The sequence below is a fragment of the Pungitius pungitius genome, unplaced genomic scaffold (genome assembly GCF_949316345.1).
Source record: "Pungitius pungitius unplaced genomic scaffold, fPunPun2.1 scaffold_132, whole genome shotgun sequence".
Lineage (NCBI taxonomy): Eukaryota > Metazoa > Chordata > Actinopteri > Perciformes > Gasterosteidae > Pungitius > Pungitius pungitius.
This window is the reverse complement of record NW_026909934.1, coordinates 1-19973: the sequence shown is the minus strand read 5'-3', so window position 1 is coordinate 19973 and position 19973 is coordinate 1. Positions and strand designations below refer to the sequence as shown.

Genomic DNA, 19973 nt, shown 5'->3' with positions numbered 1-19973 from the left:
GGAAGCAGCTCTCTTTGAAGTTGTGTCTGAATGAAAGTTGCATTAGCCGGTGGTTTTGTGGATTATTCATTTGGCTTCAGGGACAGAAGCTTAGGAGGGAATGATCAAACACACACACACTTCCTGTATTTCCGTCGTTATGAGGACACTCGTCGATGTGACACTTTCCCGAGCCCCTTGTCCTAAACCTAATTCTGATACCAAGTCTGGACCTTCAACCCTGAATCAACTGTAAAACAGGCCTGTGAAGAAGTGAGGGCGGGTCCACACACAGATATATGTACAAGAAAACACACACGGATCAAACAGCCAATTTCGATTTAGTTTGGAGGAATTTCCACCGCACGCCTTCTGTCTGCTGCAGTTAATACTGTTGTTGATAATAGACACACAGACACACACAGAGCAGAAGTCAAGCGAATCAGTTGTTGGAACATATGTCATATTGATACGGTTTATCCAGATTATACATAAGGCGTGTGTGTGTGTGTGTGTGTGTGTGCGTGTGTGTGTGTGTGTGTGTGTGTGTGTGTGTGTGTGGTCGACCATCTGCTTGATCCTGGATAGCGTTGCAGTACTGTGGCATTAAATCTCCTCTGGGGGAGTTTAAGGGATTGACACACATAGTTCTGGTGTCTCTTGTCCCTCACTTTCTCCAACGTGTCGATACTGGATCCTGTTCTATGAACACACACTAATTACGCTGCAGACCTACACACACACTCTGTTTTCCCCCCTTGACCCGTGTGTGTGTGCGTGGTGGACTTGTGTGTGTGTGAGAGAGATCGTAGTTGGTGTAATAAGCTCTTAATCTGCCCCTGCTGTCTCATTAACACCATGTTTGTGCGTGTGTGTTTGTGTGTGTGTTTGTGTGTGTCATTTGTAAGCTGTCTTCTTAGTAATGGGTCTATTTGTGTGTGGAGCTGTTGTTTTTTTAGGGACATAAAAGCATAGTAAGCCTTTTGACTTGCAGTGTTTTATCTCCTGCATTGTGAGCAATTTCCTACTTTCCCAGAATGCCTTTCAACAAAATCCATAACGGACGGGTCTTAGGGTTTTACTTTCATTAGAACTGATGGATAAGGTTCCTGACCCTTGTCTCCGCGTCCTCCTTCCAGTCTCCCTGCAGGACATCAACATGAGGAAGGCCTTCAAGAGCAGCACCATCCAGGACCAGCAGGTGGTGTCGAGGACCTCGGTGCCCAACCCGGTGGTGGAGATGTACCATCGCGGTGACAAACCTCCTCCGCTCAACATCCTCAGCCCCTACAGGTCAGAGAGGACCCCCCCGAGCTGCCATTTAAACCGCCCACATCGGTCCCACGTATCTGTCTCCACTGTCCGCTCCGCAGGGACGACAAGAAGGACGCGCTGAAGTTCTACACCGACCCGTCCTACTTCTTCATCCTGTGGAAGGAGAAGATGCTGCAGGCCACCGAGGACAAACGCAAGGAGAAGCGAAGGCAGAAGGTGTGTGTGTGTGTGTGTGTGTCTCTGCACTGGATGTGTGTGCTTGCGACCCAAGTGTAAATTTAAATTCATCTCGTGCTTAGTTTGCTGATCTGTATTTTCAGTTGTGTCCTCATTTTAACGCTGTTATTCCTTTTTTTTGTGCGTTCCGGTCTCGCCGAACTCACAAGTTTTGCTTTGTCGCGTCTTCGGCTCTTGATTCAGCAGCAGGTGGAAAAGAGACATAAAGGCCCTTAACTTTAAACAGATCACAGCAGGAATAAATAATTATCTGCTTAATGCCACGGAGACGTTGGGATGGTTCGATCAATTAACAGAAGTATCTGCTTGTACATGTGTAATTCAAACCCAATCGATACTTGTTATCGTGTCATTTCGGCCTTCAGAGCGATAAAAACAAACACTGTGGTTCTGATCATTTCTTTATACCAACACGATTCTGCACCGCGGTGACGTCTCAGTGCGTGGTGACCCCCCCCTCCCCCTTCCTCCCCCTCCCTCCCCCTCCCTCCCCCTCAGCGCAGTCTAACGCACCAGCTTGTCTTTCTCCCATGTGTCCATAGGGCTGTCCGGCCCACCCCGACAGGCCCCACTCCAGACAGGCCCCACCCAGGAGCCCCCTGTCCATCTCTGTAAGACAACCCTGACCCCTAACTACTGCCCCCCCCCCCCTCCCCCCCTCTCACACACACACACACACACACTTCACACCTCACTCACTCTCTCACACACACACACACGCACACCGTCCCTTCTGTTTGTGTGTGTGTGTTGCGTTAGCTTGCCACCTCACGTCTCCTCTAACCCTCTGTTGTCCATCGTCTGCTTGCATGCGTTAGCGTGTTCACACGTGTGTGTGTGTGTGTGTTTACCCTGCGGTGACGGAGCTGGTGACGGGGGTCCTGCTCTCTTCCTCCGCCCCGGAGGAATCGATGCGTCGGGTAACTTTCTCTCCTTTTGTTTCATCTTTCCATCACTTCCGTCTCTCCTGCAGGAGCAGCAGAAGCAGGTGAAGACCCGAGCAGAGAGGTGAAGAAGGTCAGTGGAGAAGCTGAAACTGAAATGAAGTAATGAAAGACTTAATTAGCATGAACTCATGGATATTAAGGTTTATGTCGCGGACCTTTCTTTGGGAGAGCCAGTGAGGCCAAAGGTCAGGTTGACCCCGCCTACAAGTTCTAACATCTGTCTGTGGCTCTCATTGGAAGTTGCTCCAGAGAGGTCCAGATGTTAAGCCGCATCTCACAGAAACCCTCGAGCTCTCTTTGATATCATTACGTAATCAATCGAGATATCAGGATGATTTTTACGATTGGTATCACGTGTAGATTCATCATTTTATCTTCAGTCTATACATATATTTTTCAACCTCTGAAGGTGCGTAAGGCTCGTAATCGGCGCCAGGAGTGGAACGTCCTGGCCTACGACAAAGAGTTCCGACCGGACGCCAGGCTCACGCCATCACCTTACCATGGCATGTCCTCAGAGGGGTCCCTGTCCCCAGACAGCAGGTAAACGCACACACACACACACACACACCTGCATTGGGGGCATTCTCTTTATTTCAAAGCCTTCAAGAACTTAAAATAGCAAAGTGCAGGTATCGTAACACCACCAGTCTCACATTCTAAGCACACGCATAAGAGAAGCACCTGCACGTATTGTTTAAAGCTCCATGCTGCCCTCTTGTGGTAAATCACAGCACATGAATTTAGATTTCATCACAGTTTCATTCCAGGAAAAGGTGAGATCAGATCGAATCAGTGAATACAAACATCTGATGTGCAGAATATTTGATAAAGAAAGAGTATTTGTTTTTTCCCTTGGTGGAACATCATATTTTCTTCACGTATTATTTGGATACGATCAGCTTTTCAAATGAAAAACAAACATATCAATAGTAGAAGAAAATGTCATTTGACTTTATTTTTTATTTATTATGTATTTACTATTGAACTTTCCCCTCAAACAGGTCAATGGCGTCCGACTCTTACCCCGCCAGCCCCAACCACCCCTCCACCCAGGCCCCCGGCGCCGACCACTCCAGGGACCACCTCACCGCCGCGCCGCAGACTCAGTCCCTGGACCGGGTCCTCAGGCCGGCCAACGGGCCCCCGGGGGCCCCGGGGCCGCTGCCGGGCAGGGCGCCACGCGGCCTCCCTGGGCCGGACCCCGTCGGGCCACGGCCTCCAGGCGGGTGGAGACCCGACGGTCAACGGGCCGAGGCAGCAGTCGGTGAAGGAGTACCGGGCCGCCCACGGGTAGGTCTTACCCCTCCCACGGGAGGTCTGTGGGATTTAAATGTTTAAACTTGTGTTTTCTACTTTAAATCTGTTCTTTTGGAGTTTAGAGGAAAAGCACAAAGTGTTGAACTATTCCTTTAAGGAGCGACGCTTTGTGGGGCTTTTAGCAGACTTTCCCTTTAAAGACACCGTTTCCATTGAATTAACTTTATTGATCACAGACTTTTATTCCCCCCCCAGCGGCCAGCCCTCCACCATCCCAGAGTACTTTATCCCCCCGCCCCCCCTCCCCCTCCCCCAACCATCCCCTCGGCGCAGACCGCCTTCGACTCCACCACCGCCCCGCCCTCCGCCGTGCCCCCCACCTCCTCACCCTCTCCCGCCCCTACTCCCCTTCCCCTCCTCCTCCCCGGCCAACTACGTGCCCTCCCCCTCCCACCCGCCGTCGGGCGTGCCCCGGCCGCCCCGCCCCCGCCGCCGCCAGGGGCGCCCGGCGGCTACCAGACTCACCCGTCGCCGGCGCACGGCGTGGACGCGGCGCCCCCCGGCAGGAAGGCCGCCATGGTGGGGCTGGTCCCGATGAGCGACGCCCGCTCCGACCTGCTGGCAGCCATCCGTAGAGGTGAGTGTGACCTTTGAGTCCATTTATATCATTATTGATTTCAAATCCTCAAATAATGTACAGCTGACCCCCCCCTGAAACCTCGAGTCACGTCCCTTCGCTGACAACCCACCTCCCCCTGTCCCCCCCCAGGCATCCAGCTGAGGAAGGGTGCAGGAGCAGAGGGAGCAGGAGGCCAAGCGGGAGCCCGTCGGCAACGACGTGGCCACCATCCTGTCGCGCCGCATCGCCGTGGAGTACAGCGAGTCCGACGACGACTCCGAGCTCGACGAGAACGAGTGGTCCGACTAGAGTGAAAGTGGGGGGGGCAGGGGGCGGGGGCATCGAGGGGTTTCGATCAATGCTCGTAATTTAACATCCACCAAGACAGAATACTCTGTACGATTCAATCACGCCGTAACGAAGCGTCTCTGAACATCAGCGCTTCATTTTGACGACCTCAGCTTCAGCTCGGTTGCCCCCGACGACGGCTACTCTTTAGCCCCCCCCCCCCCCCCCCCCCCCGAGGTTTGTGTGTATCTCACCGCCCACTCACTCGCAGCATCGTCGAACAAACCTCCCTTCAGAGTGACTCATTATGAGCAGCGTAACAGTGGAGTGGGGGGGGGGGGGGTGTTTACAAAGCACATGGTAGAGCACAAGAACAACTGTAATCTTAACTTATCTAACGTTTCAGTAAGGATTTATTTTAAAGAACCAGTCAGATTACGAAACAAGCGCACCCTGTTTAGTCACTTTGAGAGTTTGGTCGCCTGGGTAACAGAAGACAGCGAATCATCTCTGTGATGCGTGTGCATGCTGACGGTTGATTAGCATGTAGCTTAGCATAACTCCCATTTAAACACATGATGAAATGCTTAACATTTTTTGTTAGCAAACTCCTTCTTTGCTAAACTAGCTAAATGTGTTTGGTTTCCATCAGAGATGCTACACAAACATGAAAATCACTCATCAGGCTTGAATTAACATATTTATTAACATGATTTACTGACATTGTTGTATTATAAGCATAAGAATAATAAGGCTTATTTCCATTTGAACTCCACACGTTAACAATGAATAACTCCCACAAAACTGTGAAGAAAGACATCGGCTCCCTTTTAACTCTTCATTTATGTTCATGACATGCCCCCCCCCCCCCAGGACTATATATACACCACAGTAATCAACGCTATATTCTCTTCTCTTTTCAGTATAGCTTTGGCTAATCCTCGCTGGTTGGACTGTAGTGTTTTTATGATGTGCTTTTTCTTTTTGAAAATGTGCTGCGGTGAGTTGTTGGCTTTGGTTTATTTTTGGGGGGGGGTTTCTTCTCAAAGCCAGGACCGAGGTTCTGCGTTACCAAATACCTGTCGAAACGGCTCTTTGTTGTTGCGTTGCTAGGTGACCGCTGGGTTCCGTGTTCACTTCCTGTCAGCTGATGTCGTCGCGCTCTGCCACAGTTAAACAGAAATGAACCTTCTTTGCCACAATTTGGCAGTGAGGCATTCTGGGAAGTGTGGCGCTGCCGCTGAACGGTTGGTTAGTTTTTAATGTATTTATTCTAACTGGAGAGAATTTAATCTCCTGGAGATGATTCAAATGTTTATAAATAAATATCGGCCCCATTTTTAGCTTTTAATTTTCTAAGATCACAAACAAACGCGTTGGCTTATGAGGGAAAACATTTCAAAATATAATTATTTTGTTTTCCATATAAAAACCACAGGAGGATTACACATTTCTAACTGGAATAAAGTAGCGGATTAGTTCGGTTCAGTATTTATAGACTTATTATTGGGCCATAAGAAGCACACCGACAAATGTTTTCAGGGGACGGAAACCACCGAGAGGCGTAAACACGAATCCCACCGCGTGATTGGATCGCTGTCCTCCAATCAGAGGCCCCGGAGCGCGGCGACGTGTCTCCTGGCTTCAGAGAAACCCTCCTTATGTGTTGAAAATGTGAGAAGTGGATTCTGTTGTGTCGACGTTTTGGCCTTTTGACGTTAAACTACATCTGGGTGAATATAAAAATAGACAATGAGCAACGTGAAAACTGTGTATTGCACACTAAAAGTATGCATGTAACTATAGACAATAAATGGTGAACAAAACGCAGTGACTCGTGTTGTGTTTGTGTCACACACTGATTCATCATTTTAACGCATCGGATGTGACGTTTTGATTGTGTTATTAACTTAATACCTGAATGAGCGTAATCTGGTGTCTTCTGAGTTTTGAGGTTTGACGTAAACCTTTTCGGGCTTTAAGTCGAGACGGCGTCTCACTCTTTATGCTCCATAACGATTGGTGGAAATAATCCAGCTGTTTATTTGCCGACTTTCTCTATTTGCGCTTCACAATCCCTCAGTTCTATATTCAAACCTAGTTTTCTTACTGTAAGTAATTCATTTAGTGTTTTCCTTTAATGTGGAGGTTCTTCCCACTTCCCTGTCCAACGTGTGTTGGTCACCAGAAGTCTTCCCTGCGTCCCTCCCTGCTGTCACCAGAGACCTGAGATGATCTTCAGAAGTGACGATGCGAGACGTACACGAGTCGCTGTGGAGCCTCCACCCACCTCCTCAAGGACCTCACTAGAGCTCCACCCAGAGACCACTGCAGGTCGGCGGTGTGACCTCAAAGCCGTGAAGGTCACATCTCTTCCACTCAAATGGGCAAAAAACAAAGCAGGTTAAATTCTTTGGGAACTTCTCATCATCTTAATTCACTTGGACTGGTACCATCGTCGCCTCACATTGTTCTCAGGAAGAGAAAAAAGTGTCTGTGGAACATGTAGGTGAGTGGAGAACATTTAAAACAGTGATAATCAATAATGTGGTCAAAGGTGGATTATTGTAGTTTTAGGGTGAAGAGACACAACATCAGCACCTTGTGGCCCGTTTCCATTTGGTTCCACCTGCACGGAGGTGGTTTGCAGCAGATGGTGGAGACAGCCTTCTGACTCCTAGAGGGGGGGGGGGGGGTCGGAGCAGGGAGTATAGGGGGAGGGGGGGTGCAAGTGGCATTTTGTTGCTTGTTTTGACACAGAGCTGCTGTGATGACGTGTGTGTGTGTGTGTGTGTGTGTGTGTGTGTGTGTGTGTGTGTGTGTGTGTGTGTGTGCGTCAGCACGTGGGCGGATGCTGCATCTCCCATCGTCTTGTCGATACACACATCCAGCCACATGGTGGAGCTCCTCCCCTTTCCGTGTGGACTCTTCACACACACACACACAGACACACAGACATACACACACACGTTTGATTGATTAAAGGTTCAAATCTCTCACACACACACACACACACACACACACACACAGACTCTCACACACACACATACCTTCACATGGGGCTACATTCTAACACATTTCCCATCCTCCCTCAACCATCCTTCCACGTTTCCTTTCCTCCAAGTGGCTCCATCCTTCCTCCTTGACGTGGATGTCAAATGGATGACCCCCCCTCCTCCCACCCTGCATCCCCCCAACCCCCCCCCCCCTCCCCAGTCTGCTGTTATGAGAGCAGGGAGCGGTTTAATAATTCAGGGAGCATCTTTTTATACTCGCAGGCTTTCCTTAACACCACAGCGACCCGCCAGTGACTCACCAACACACTCCAACCCCCCCACACACACATCCTCGTGATACCATCCACACACTGACGCTGTCACGCAAACCCTCCCACACACACACACACACACACACCCTCCCAGAGAATAAAAAATTGACTTTTTTCGGTTTGTTGTTCTCAGTTTATTTTGCAAATTATTCTCCCCTTTTTTTTCTTCTTTTGTTTTGCAGTGTTTTTTTTTTTGTCTTTCTCTTCGCATTTATGTACAATTATTAAAAATAAATCTTTCTCTTCGAGGTTTTACATTCGACATTTACAAGTGCAATGTGTAACATGTCCATCTCATAAAGTGCATTTTGTACTCTTTATCTGTTTCACCACACAAACTCAACAGGACAAATCAACAGAGAACACGCTAGTAGAAACATGATTGGAGGACGCCGTACCGGGCCTGTGACATCACAGCGCCGCCGCCCACACACACACCGCCGCCGCCCCCATGACGCTTCCCCGCGTCTCTTTGTCTCTCCACGAAGGCCGTTCTCGGTCCCATAGAAAATTAGCTCTGTAATGGTTTTCACCCTTTTTATCTGCTTTTAGGTGACTATTTTTAGACGGGTTCCTGCAGGCCGAGGACAGCTAAATGTTAGAGGGGGGGAGAGGGAGGGGGGGTCTGAGGAGAGGGGGGAGAAGCAAACAAACTAAAAAGAGGGGCAAAGGAGAAAAAGGGGGAGATGTCTGAATGAAGGAGGAGACGAAACGGGGGAGGAGTAGTGGGAGGTGGCGGGGGGGGGGGGGGGGGGGGCTTGTGGGGGCAGGAAAAGAGGGGACAGTGACTCACACAAGTGACATCACTGGACACAGCCCCCCCCCCCCCCCTCTAACGTCACAGAAGTGTGTTTTCCTGCTGCTTCCAGTGATCAACAACAACCTCTGTTTACTTCTTCATCCTGCTTTGTTGTTGTTGTTGTTGTTGTTGTTTACTGGCTGCACACTGAGCGTCGCCCTCTGATAAACGATGCATGTACACAAATACAAACAGAAATTAAGACACTAGATAAAAATATGGCACTTTTTCAGCATATCCGACACACAACTTTTTTTTTTCACCCCCCGCCAATAACAAACTTGACATTTGTTTATATGAAGAACACATAAGAGGAAGTAAACACACACACACACGCACACACACACACACACATGACTCATAACTCATGCCCTGATGAACATTACAAAAATATACATTTCTTTACACATTTGCATAATAAAAAGAAGACACACACACACTTGTAGAGTTCTTTCTTCTTCTTGGTTTTCGTCGTGTTGTTGTGTTGTCGAGTTGTCGCGTTGTCGTGTCGTCGCGTTGTCGTGTCGTTGCGTTGTCGTGTCGTCGCGTTGTCGTGTTGTCGTGTTGTCGCGTTGTCGAGTTGACGTGTTGTTGAGTTGTCGTCTTGTCGAGTTGTCGCGTTGTCGTGTCGTCGCGTTGTCGTGTCGTCGCGTTGTCGTGTTGTCGCGTTGTCGTGTCGTTGCGTTGTCGTGTCGTCGCGTTGTCGTGTTGTCGCGTTGTCGAGTTGACGTGTTGTTGAGTTGTCGTCTTGTCGAGTTGTCGCGTTGTCGTGTCGTCGCGTTGTCGTGTCGTCGCGTTGTCGTGTTGTCGCGTTGTCGAGTTGACGTGTTGTCGAGTTGTCGTCTTGTCGAGTTGTCGCGTTGTCGTGTCGTCGCGTTGTCGTGTCGTCGCGTTGTCGTGTCGTCGCGTTGTCGTGTTGTCGCGTTGTCGAGTTGACGTGTTGTTGTACAGTGAGAATTGGTTGAGTTATGATTCATCACAATTGGCTCTGATCCCGGGGGAACCACACACACACACACACACAGACACACACAGTGAGTGGTCAGCCCCCCCCCCCCCAGGAATGGTTGACTGAGTGGTGGCGTATGCACAGATGGGTCCATGGGTCCATGTGAGCGCTCCACCGTGCTTCCTCGTCTCCCTCTGAGACACCAACTAGAAGGTGTCCCCAATGAAGCGTCTGTCCTCTGCTTGTGTGATTGTGGACTCAAGACAGTTGTTGTCTTTTTTAAGCGAGGTATAAACAGGGGGTGTTAGCTCGTATGCTAGCATCGGTCCAGCTAGCGCAGGTTCTCCATCCGTGGCGCTGACCCTGTCCTAGAAATGTCCTCCGGGTGCCGTCAGGCGTCCCTCACACTTTGATCGGGGGGGAAAACATCTCCTTCCGTCTATGAAAAGACACCTCATGTAAAGGTCCGTCCCACTGAAAGGTATTCTGGGAAAAAAGCCGCACTCCTGTGAGATGGAGCACGATGTGCTTTGAAACACCTCCGTCCTCCTGCCTCCGTCGGGCCTCTTCTGTACACAGCAGACACCGTTTTTACATTATTGCGAAGGATTTCCTGTTTTTTGTTGTTGTTCCAACGACGCCAAAAACTAAAGAAGAAATACACTTCTGCTCCAAGGACTCACAACACAGCACACAACGATAAGCTGCGTGCAGAGCTTGTGTCCCTCACACTGCCCCCCCCTCCCACCCCCCGGTTTATTTGGTAGAAAGCTTAAATTCAGACTCCCTAGTTCCAGAAACAGTTTCTTCTAGCTTGTGTGCGACCTGCACACACAGACACACACCCACCCACACACACACACGGTGTGTGTACAGTACTGTCTCTCTGCAGATGAGTCCATTATTACAGAGATGTTATTAGCGTTAGCTGGATTTAACTTACACCTTTTAACTGGGAAATGACTTCACTGTGTGTGTGTGTGTGTGTGTGCGCGTGTGTGTTTGTGTGTGTGTGTGTGTTTGTGTGTGCGTGTGTGTGTGCGTCTCGCCCGCCGTTTCCATTTCACGCCGCGTCACCTCGGCTCTCTTTCGACTTCTCATTAACCCCGACGAGGCCTTCGGAGGAGCCCCCCCCCCCCCCCCCCAGCCCCCGAGGCCGAGCAGCGATGCTTCCAAAAGGCTGCGTGTGTGTGTGTCTGTGTGTGTCTGTGTGTGCGCGGCGGGTATCCAGCTACTGCTGACGAGGGGCAGTGAGGATGGAAGCCGCTTGGTGGTCGTTGCTCGTGTTTCGCAGCATTTCAACATCGATTGTTGTCGCGTGTGTGGCTCCTAAAGGCTGCTTCCCTGGAGACCTCAGACCTAAGCGTGAAGATGGCAACGTTGTTCTTCTCAAACGTCTCCCTTGTGGCTGGTTTCTTAAGATGCGTCTTAAACTACTCGCCTGGTGGACTGAGAATGCCTCGACGAGATGGAATCTGTGACAACGTGAAAAGAGGGAAGCCAGCTGAGATCCAGAAGATGGAGCCGGAGGGAACGCTTTCTGCTTCTGGGAGAACCCTGGTTGGACTCATTCTAAGAAGCTTCATTTCCAGCGTTCCTGGGGAGTTTTCACCCTTTCATTGGGACGGTTTAAATGTGTCGGGCAGCCAGGAGAAGAAAAAAAAATGTCACATGAGGGAATCCACGAAAATCTGGAACGGCCCTTTAAAGCCCCCTTCAAGACGGGTGTAGGGAACAGCGTAGCCTACTTTCCACCCCCCCCCCCCCCCTCCATCGTACCCTCCCCCCCCCCCCCCCCCCCTACCGGCGGCAGCGAGCATTCCCATGGCAGCAGCTCTCTGCAGTGGCGCTGTCCTTGGTGCTGAATCCCTCTCTCATCACCATGTCATGTGATTTCTTCACACCGGTGTTTTTTTTTTTTTTTGCAGAAACAAGCGGTGGGTTTTTTTGGCCCCCTTTGGGGGGGTATTTCTTATTTGTTTACGTTTGGTGGGCTCACGTCGCCACGCCAGGGTTGATCGTCGCCTCCGAACTCGCTCAACCTGCATTGGGTCATGTGGGGGGGGGGGGGGGCGTCACTGATGGGATTTAGTTTCAAAACAGTCGGCAGAACAAAAGCTCAAACTCAAGGTCATCCGTCGCCTGTATTTAGCGCTTCGTATTTTCACTTCGTTTCCCGATTGCGCAACAACGCAGAGAGTTTTTTTTGGGGGGGGGGGTGAACTTTGCCTCCCGGGTTCCCCCCCCCCACATACCTGTGCTCCCCACCGCCACCGAGGAGGAGGTCGGCCGCCTCACCCGCCGCGAGGAAAACCCAAGTCAAGTTTTTTTGCAGTTGGTTTCTCGCCACCTGCGTGTCCCAAAAGTTGCATGTTGTTTTTTTTAGCTCTATATTCATGATTGTTAGGATGTTCAGGTTTTTTAGGACCCCCCCCCCTGATATGAAGAGGAAGGAGATCTTCCTCCACCCCGGCCCCGTCCTCCGTCCCCTTTGCTACACGTCGCTGGAGGTCCTGGGCCTCAGGGACAGGTTGGACGGGAAGCAGCCGCAGCACGCCATCCACAGCGACTTCTGGATGTCCGGGTTCCTGAACGCGTAGACGATGGGGTTGATGACGGAGCAGCAGGTGGCCGGCAGCACGGCGGCGTAGGTGTATATCGCGGGGTAGCTGGAATCGGCCACGATGGAGTACATGGCGAACGGCAGCCAGCACGCCCCGAAGGCACACAGGATGGCCGACAGCGTGGAGACGCCCTTGGTGGTGGACATGGCGATGAACTGGTGCTGCACGGCGATCTGCTGCGCGTGGCGGAAGGCGATCCTGCAGATCTGCAGGTAGAGCTGCGTCATCAGGGCGAAGACGAGCAGGAAGGCCACGGCGAGCGCCACGGCGTTGGCCTTGGTGACGGGCCGGCAGATGCTGCACGCCGACTCGTCGCGGAGGCAGTTCCAGCCCAGCGCCGGCAGCAGGCCCAGCGCGAGGCACAGCGCCCAGATGAGCACCACCATCACGTAGGTGAAGGTCACCGTCCGCTCCGTGTGGTAGGTCAGGGCGTTGTACAGCGACAGGTAGCGGTCCACCGTGATGGCGAGGATGTTGAGGACGGAGGCCGAGAAGGCGGAGATCAGCAGCGCCACCGACAGCAGCGTCACGAACTCCACCGAGGCGTCCACCAGGTAGGTGAAGACGAAGTTGAGGATGAGGCCCAGGCCGGCCAGGAGGTCCGCCGCCGCCAGCGACCCTATGAGCACGAACATGGGGGCGCGCAGCGTCGGCGTGTAGAACAGCACGGCGATCACCAGCGCGTTCTCGCATGAGATGAGCGTGCCCGTCACGCAGAGCGCCACGTCCCACGGGTTGACCTCCGGGAAGGCCACCGCCGTGGTCGCCGGCTGGAGGTCGGGGGTCAGGGAGGAGGAGTTGGCGGGGTCCTCGACCAGGCTCCAGGAGGTGGACGAGTCAAAGGGGTCGAGGGGGGAGGAGGAGTTGAGGCCGCCGCCGCTACTCATGGCTGCTGCTGCCGCCAGGGATAGAATCATAGCTGGAGGGGGGGGGGGGGGGGGAGGAAGTGAAAGGAAAGGGAGGAGGAAAGGTAACGAAGAAAATGCGTTATAGGAAAGTGAAGAGAGAAGGAAGGTTGTGCAAGGAAACAAGGGAGGGGAAGAGCAAGGGAGGGGGGTGGAAGAGATGGAGAGGGGGGGTGTTAACACGCAGAAACACGCTTTTGGGATAAAATCACGCCAAACAGAAACATTCTTCGTCATTCATTCATAAAAAAACAACCTCTCGAACCCCGAGACGCGCGTCACCAGCGGCTCCCACGCACCACGCGCGGACAGGTAATTAGCAGGTGTGGACACGCGCACAACGAAGCGGGGAAAAGAAAGAACAAAAAAGTAATCCCGAAATGACGGCATTCATAAGCTCCCGTTTCAGCTCCAAAGCAACGTGACGGACCGAGGCGCCAACGCACGCGCACACGCACACACACCATAAACAACGCAATTAAAACGAAATAACCTTAATACGCTTAAATGCTGCTGCCTCACCTAAAAGACGCCGGAGACTGAAGATGCTCGATCCCGTCTCGGTCCAAACCATCATCAACACATTCTATTTATAGAGCATCTCTAAAAATGGTGCATGACGTCCCACGGCGCGGCGGAGCTGCCGTCCCGTTCACCGGTGGCGTGTATATAAGCGCGTGCGTTTGCGAACCCGAGCCCCGTTCATTTGGATTTGTGATCCTCGTGAGCCGCACGCACGCACTCACCAAAAAAAGATCCGGCACGAGGCTAATTTTAGCTCAACCAGCGGAGCCACGGCGCCGTGTGCGCGCGCGCGCTCGCGCCAAAAAAAGCTCCATTCACAAAAAAAAAAAAAAAAGATTCCCCGATTCTCTCACACTAAACCTCCCGCACGGACACACGCGCGCACACGCTCACACACGCACACCTTTAATGACTGCAAACCGTCGTGGAAGGTCACTACCATCACCACCGCCAGAAGCCCCGCAGCCCCCGGTGTGTGTCGGGTGGAGTGGGGGGGGGGGGCATAGGGAGGGGGGGGCACATCCCTGCGGTAGCGGGAGCTCGTGCAGCCCCCGAATATCCACTTTTCTTTTTTCCCACGCTGCGCGCCCGGCGACCCGACCACGACCCGGTAAACCGAGCAATAAATACCGGGATCGGTTCCATTCAGCTATTCAGCTGCAGCAGTGCAGTCCCTAAAGGGGGGGTGGGGGGGGGGGTACGCCACAGAGATGATAGAGGGGAGAACCTTACCAGCTCGTGTTCTTCTCCCCTCCTGCAGGAACCAGGGTCTCTCTCGTCCTTGATCCTCCACCTGTGTGTCCGTTTTATCTTTATCGTATTATTATTCTTGGGTCCCCCCCCTTTTGCTCTCCCCGGCGGCGCGCGCTACATCCCTCAGTTGGCATGGTTATTCGCCTTCTGTCGGCTGCTCCTCGCGCTGCACATCCTCGGCCCCTCATTGGACGCGCGTGTCGGCGTGACGTCAGAAGTCTCCGCTCCTCCGGTCGCCGTCATCGTGGTCCGCGTGTGAATCACGGAGAGGGGGGAGAGTCACAGAGGCCTGCGTCTCTTCTACCGTGTTGTTGTTGTTGTTGTTGTTGTTGTTGTTGTGAGTGTGTTCCGGTATTTTCATTCCACCTCCGCGAGGTCAAACGAAGAAACGCAGCTCACCTTTTCATGCCCCACCTGACAGGTAAAAGAACCCCCCCCTCCCCTCCACCCCCTGCACACCTACAAAAAAAAGGCATGAAGCATATTGCCTCAATATATATACAGTATATACTCCCCGATGGGGGAGGATCATGTGACTGAAACAATGGACCTTCTGTCTTAATGAACTATTTCTGCACCTCACAGTTACACAGATTACGTTCTGACCTTATTAACCCCAAAGAGTCTCTACTGGGCGAGATGATGTTCTCCTCTTCCTCTTTTCAGCTTAATGAGTGCATGGCTCTCTGACATGATATGAACCTCCAGGGGGAGGAAGAACAGAAGAGACACACGCTCTTATGTCTCCCCCCCCCTCCTCCCCCCCCCCCCCCCCGCCCCCCCCCCTCGCTTACATCCTCACGTCTTTGGTGCAGGGAACTCCCGAGCCGGCGCCCACGCACTCTGCTCTCCAGCCGTCCTCGGCCCTCTTTATTGAGCCCACAAGCAAAATGATGAATGCAATACAAAAAATATGCACAACACATACACACACACACACACACACACACACACACACAGACACACACATGCTCCCTGCAGGCGCCCTCCACATGGTTGGAATACAGATGAACTGCGTCTTCATTGATGCCCTCCTCATTCATCTTTCCTGCAAAGCACCATGGGTAACTGAGCCATTGCATCATTTACATTTTTTGGGTATTCTGTGTTAACTTAGAGGAGTGGGGGGGGGTGCGGGGGGTGTGGGGGGGTGGGGGTGTGCGAGGAGACGAGAAAACCTTGGAGAGGTCGGCGGCGCTGTAAAGAACCAGGAGGAGCAGATCCTCGCTGACGCACTTTGTCAGTGAACATCTCGGCAGCGAGGGTGGATGACTAATGCTGCTCCACCCCCTCCCCCCCCCCCCCCCCCCCCCCCCACACACACACACCTACACACCGCTGCACCGAGCCCCCGCCGGGGGGGTTCCCCTTGAGTCTCTCCAGGGTTTGGGTTTGACACGTTGTGGCACCCGTTGGTTCTTCATGGCGTTCGGACAATATTTTGTCTGTTTTTACTAAAACGACCCACCAGTTAATAAACATATTAATCTCATTGTGAAAAAGCTGGACCCCCCCCCCCCCCAGTGCGGAGAAGGACGCCCCCGAATCCCTGCAGCGCTTCGGGACGCTTGAGCTGTGGTGCAGTAGAGGTCTGTCAGCAAGGTGGAATGTCAGAAGACATTCACAACCTCTGGCCCGAGGCCCTCCTGCGGCCCCCGTGGCGCCCTCTGCTGGCCCCCGGAGGTACTGCGACACGAGTCGTCCCCGGCTACACACCTGAATATCGTCACGACAACCACAAACACAGCAATCCGGTCTGGAGGCAAACAAAAGGATTTGGGAGAAAGCTCGTGAAGTTAACTTAAACTTTTACTTAAGTTCAAGCGAACCTGAATGCATTCAATTTGGAAATAGATGAAATTCTACTAAATGTGTTTGTGGCCAGAAAAAAACACACACCTGCATCCATCAGAATGTGATGTTGTAGGTGTGTGTTTAGTTGCTCATTGGATCAATGGATCAATGATCTCAGCTCCTCATCTACTGGATGAAAGCACACAAGCACGTTTGTGTGTGTGTGTGTGTGCGTGTGTGTGTGTGTGTGTGCTAGCGTGTGTGTGCGTGCGTGCGTGTGCGTGCGTGCAGCTCATCAGGGTGTGTTATTGCAGGACGGTGGTCTATAAGCTAATGATGACGACGGCACGATCGACACTCAGCGAGAGACGAAGCGTTTTTCTTCATGATCTGCACCGGGAGGGAAAAAAGGGGGTAATTCCATTAAAATACTCTTTAGTGAAGCACAAAGGGTCATAAAAGCAACTGAACCTGTCAATCACTTTGGTTCATTCAGATATTAAAGTAATACCACGGTTTTGTTTCTTATCAAACCTTTAGGACACATAAATAAACCAAGTCGTTAAAAGGGACAGTTCACCCCTAAATCTAAACTACAGGTCCCCCCCCCCCCAGGATCCAATGTGCATGATCATGCTTTGGCTCCATTCCTCCTCTTCCTCACTCCTTCGGTCCATCTGTTCATTCATGAAGAATGTTACGGCTCCACTAAATGTCCAAAACATATTTAACTCTTTATTTCACTCATTATTTAACTCATTATTTAACTCATTATTTACCTCTTTATTTAACTCATTATTTAACTCTTTATTTAACTCACTATTTACCTCTTTATTTAACTCATTATTTAACTCTTTATTTAACTCATTATTTACCTCTTTATTTAACTCATTATTTACCTCTTTATTTAACTCATTATTTAACTCTTTATTTAACTCATTATTTACCTCTTTATTTAACTCATTATTTAACGCTTTATTTAACTCATTATTTACCTCTTTATTTAACTCTTTATTTAACTCATTAAGGAAAAGAACAGCAGGAAATCTTCACAATGACAGAATGCTTAAAAATGACTTCAATCGTTTCTCATTTATCTAAATATTTACTTGCTGTTTCATTTGTGTATTTAAGCCGTGGGACATTACCCCCCCCCCCCCCCCCCCCAGAGTAAAATCCTGCAGATCTGAATGCAGACGCTCCAGACTCAGATGGCCATAAATCTGCCGGAGCTTTGAGGATCAGCTCAAGGGAAGCAGGCGCGTGACATTATCTGAGGATTAATGGTTTTTCACAAAACGCAGCCTGAACAAACGTCAGCTGAGCTCATTTTGTCGTGTGGTGCAAGAAAGAAAAAAGGCCCTGTGCACAAAATAAATGAACCGACCCCGAAGGAGCCAAAGCATCCGTCTCTCTGATGGACGGCCTGTCAACGTCGACACCACGAGGACCAATCGGCACTAAAGGGGCTGTAAGCATAAACACACACACACACAACTTGGCCTTTAGTCTGAGCACAGCTTTATTTCAGGGAGGAGGAATTTAAGTGATGTCAGAATGTAGATATTCTACGATTCCAGTCGCTTCCTGGTGCATCTAACGTGAGTGTGTGTGTGTGTGTGTGTGTGTGTCTGTGTGTGTGTCTGTGTGCGTGTGGGGCCTGCTGTGAGTGATGTGTCTGACGGAGTACCCTGCAGAGAGCTGCAGCGGTGTTTTGTCATCGGGCCCAGATGCAGTAACGCATCCCTACGGTGTGTGTGTGTGTGTCTATGTGTGTGTGTGTGTGTGTGTGTGAAGAGATACGAGAGAGAGTTACACAACAAAACACGACAACCACAACAAGGCGCGCCGCACAGGTTGTAGGAGGTGAGGAGGCCGTTCGCTGTCAGTAAACAGGTTGTTCACCTTCAACGCGTCTGTAGAACGCTGATGCAACCAGACAAGCGGATGTCACTGTGAGCTGATTTGGGGTTCGGACCCCGCGGTGCCACACACGCACACACACACACACACACGCACACACACACACGCACACACACACCTGTCAGTCCGTGTCACTGTTAACAGGGGGGACTTGAGAGCCACACTGGGGTGTCATATGAAAATAGCACACTCTTCTTATTCATAGAATGAGCAGCTTTGACTCAGATTAAAGGGGGCAGTGTGTGTGTGTGTCTGTGTGTGTGTGTGTGTGTATGTGCGTGTGTGTGACTCTGTAATTCCTCAAATTCAAACCTTTGTGTTACTCCCTATTCATTAAACATTAATAGTTTTAAATCGTTATTTCTGAAATTAAAAACCAAAATAATTGATTTGCAGAGTAATTACAGGGATATTTGTATGAAGTCCATTAACCGTGTTATCGAGCCCCCCCCCCCCCACCCCCCGACTGGAGCTATTTCTCCCCGGTCAGTCGATGCGGATCAATACTCCCGCATGTAAACAGGCAGCCGTTGCTATTTATAAAGCCATTGATCTCTAAAGGCCGTATTCCAGCCATGTTGATGGACCAGCATGCATTGCAGCTTCATGAACGTTATCACTGCCCGTTTGTATGACCTCATGTTTACTCCATGGAGCATCTTCTTCCAAATGAAATCAACGCACAAACGATATGAAATCAACGCACAACGTCAGCGGCTGCTTGTCGTCCATCCCACACTCTGCCCATGGAACTGTTGAGAGAGAGTGTGTGTGTGTGTGTGTGTGCGTGGGAAGGTATGATCTCAACACTTTTGCTTGTCACAGATGCCTTTGTGCACCTACACACACCCACACACACCTACAGCACTTGCGTAATGGGTCCAGATGTTCCTGCAGCGGTCGCCGTAGTAACTGTTGTTTTTATCTTAATGATCAACTTGGTCTTCCTGTGTGTGTTTGTGTGTGTGTTTGTGTGTGTGTGTGGGCGTCCTACACCTACTGCCGAGTCGCTTTTGAGAAGTCGTGTAGTTGCGTAACATCGGGTCAATGTGATGTGACACCCGTCACCGTGGCAACCGCCTTCTAAAAAGTCCCCGCAAAGAAGCGGGTGGCTGTAGTGATGTTAAATCATAAGTGCTGCTTTGTGCCTCATTCGTGATTTGTTCCTGGCCACTGGTCCAGGGCCCAGGATGTGTCCATTGTGTGTGTGTGTGTGTGTGTACGCAGCATGCTGCTTCATTAGCGGCTCTGTGTTAGCGTGTACAAAGCTAACAGGATTTGTTGCTGTGTCTCTTTGAGGTTGCCACCTGTTTCTCCCTCACTCGGCCCTTGTGTTCTCATGGAAACCAATATGGTGAAGAGCCGGGGCCAAATGAACGCACACACACACACACACACACACACACACACACACACACACACACACACACACACACAATGGCCACTTTGTCTTGCGTCTCCGTGCTGAGTGATGCAGGTGGAGACACGCTGGAATTGTCCCGTCTCTTAGATGAGACCTGAACATAACTGTACATAGTGGACAGCTGCGTCCCTGCCGTTGACAGTCTAGCTAACGCTAAACTAATGCTAAGCTAACGCTAAGCTAACCGGCCACACGTTTAGTGGCATGCAGCCTTTTTTAAATGAAGCAAAATAAGAAGATAAAATGAAAAATACTGACGAGCAAGTCTTATGATGATTAAAAAAATTATTCTGATTTTTATCTGATAACTGAAGGATTTTTCCAACAGCTCAGGTGTGTTTGACC

General features: G+C 50.9%; 2 protein-coding genes across 3 annotated transcripts; one reads left to right on the top strand and one right to left on the bottom strand.

The window, feature by feature from the left end:
- Window positions 1-782: 782 nt before the first annotated feature.
- On the top strand, window positions 783-4833 carry LOC119222941 (actin-binding protein WASF3). Its single transcript, XM_062560715.1, is given in 11 exon segments — window positions 783-1272; window positions 1353-1470; window positions 2465-2477; window positions 2480-2508; window positions 2848-2981; window positions 3443-3731; window positions 3954-4121; window positions 4123-4167; window positions 4170-4335; window positions 4468-4484; window positions 4486-4833. Coding segments are annotated over 11 exon segments (1317 nt in total). The 5' UTR covers window positions 783-1075; the 3' UTR covers window positions 4627-4833.
- Window positions 4834-11743: 6910 nt separating this feature from the next.
- LOC119222985 (G-protein coupled receptor 12) lies at window positions 11744-14903 on the bottom strand. 2 transcript variants are annotated; one of them, XM_037480027.2, is made up of 2 exons: window positions 14468-14903; window positions 11744-13224 (listed from the first exon to the last, which is right to left on the bottom strand). In XM_037480027.2, exon 2 carries the CDS (start codon window positions 13220-13222, stop codon window positions 12176-12178), a length of 1047 nt encoding a protein of 348 aa, XP_037335924.1. In that variant the 5' UTR covers window positions 13223-13224; window positions 14468-14903; the 3' UTR covers window positions 11744-12175. The 2 variants fall into 2 exon arrangements, with proteins under 2 accessions (XP_037335924.1, XP_037335923.1); XM_037480026.2 differs by lacking the exon at window positions 14468-14903 and adding an exon at window positions 13733-14057.
- Between the last annotated feature and the right edge of the window lie 5070 nt (window positions 14904-19973).

What these genes read in the sequence shown, in the direction of transcription:
- LOC119222985 (XM_037480026.2), bottom strand. Translation starts at nt 13,787, where the DNA reads ATGATGGTTTGGACCGAGACGGGATCGAGCATCTTCAGTCTCCGGCGT. An exon ending in CAGTCTCCGGCGTCTTTTAG is followed by an intron (nt 13,225 to 13,732) that starts GTGAGGCAGCAG and finishes CCCCCCCTCCAG; the next exon opens with CTATGATTCTATCCCTGGCG.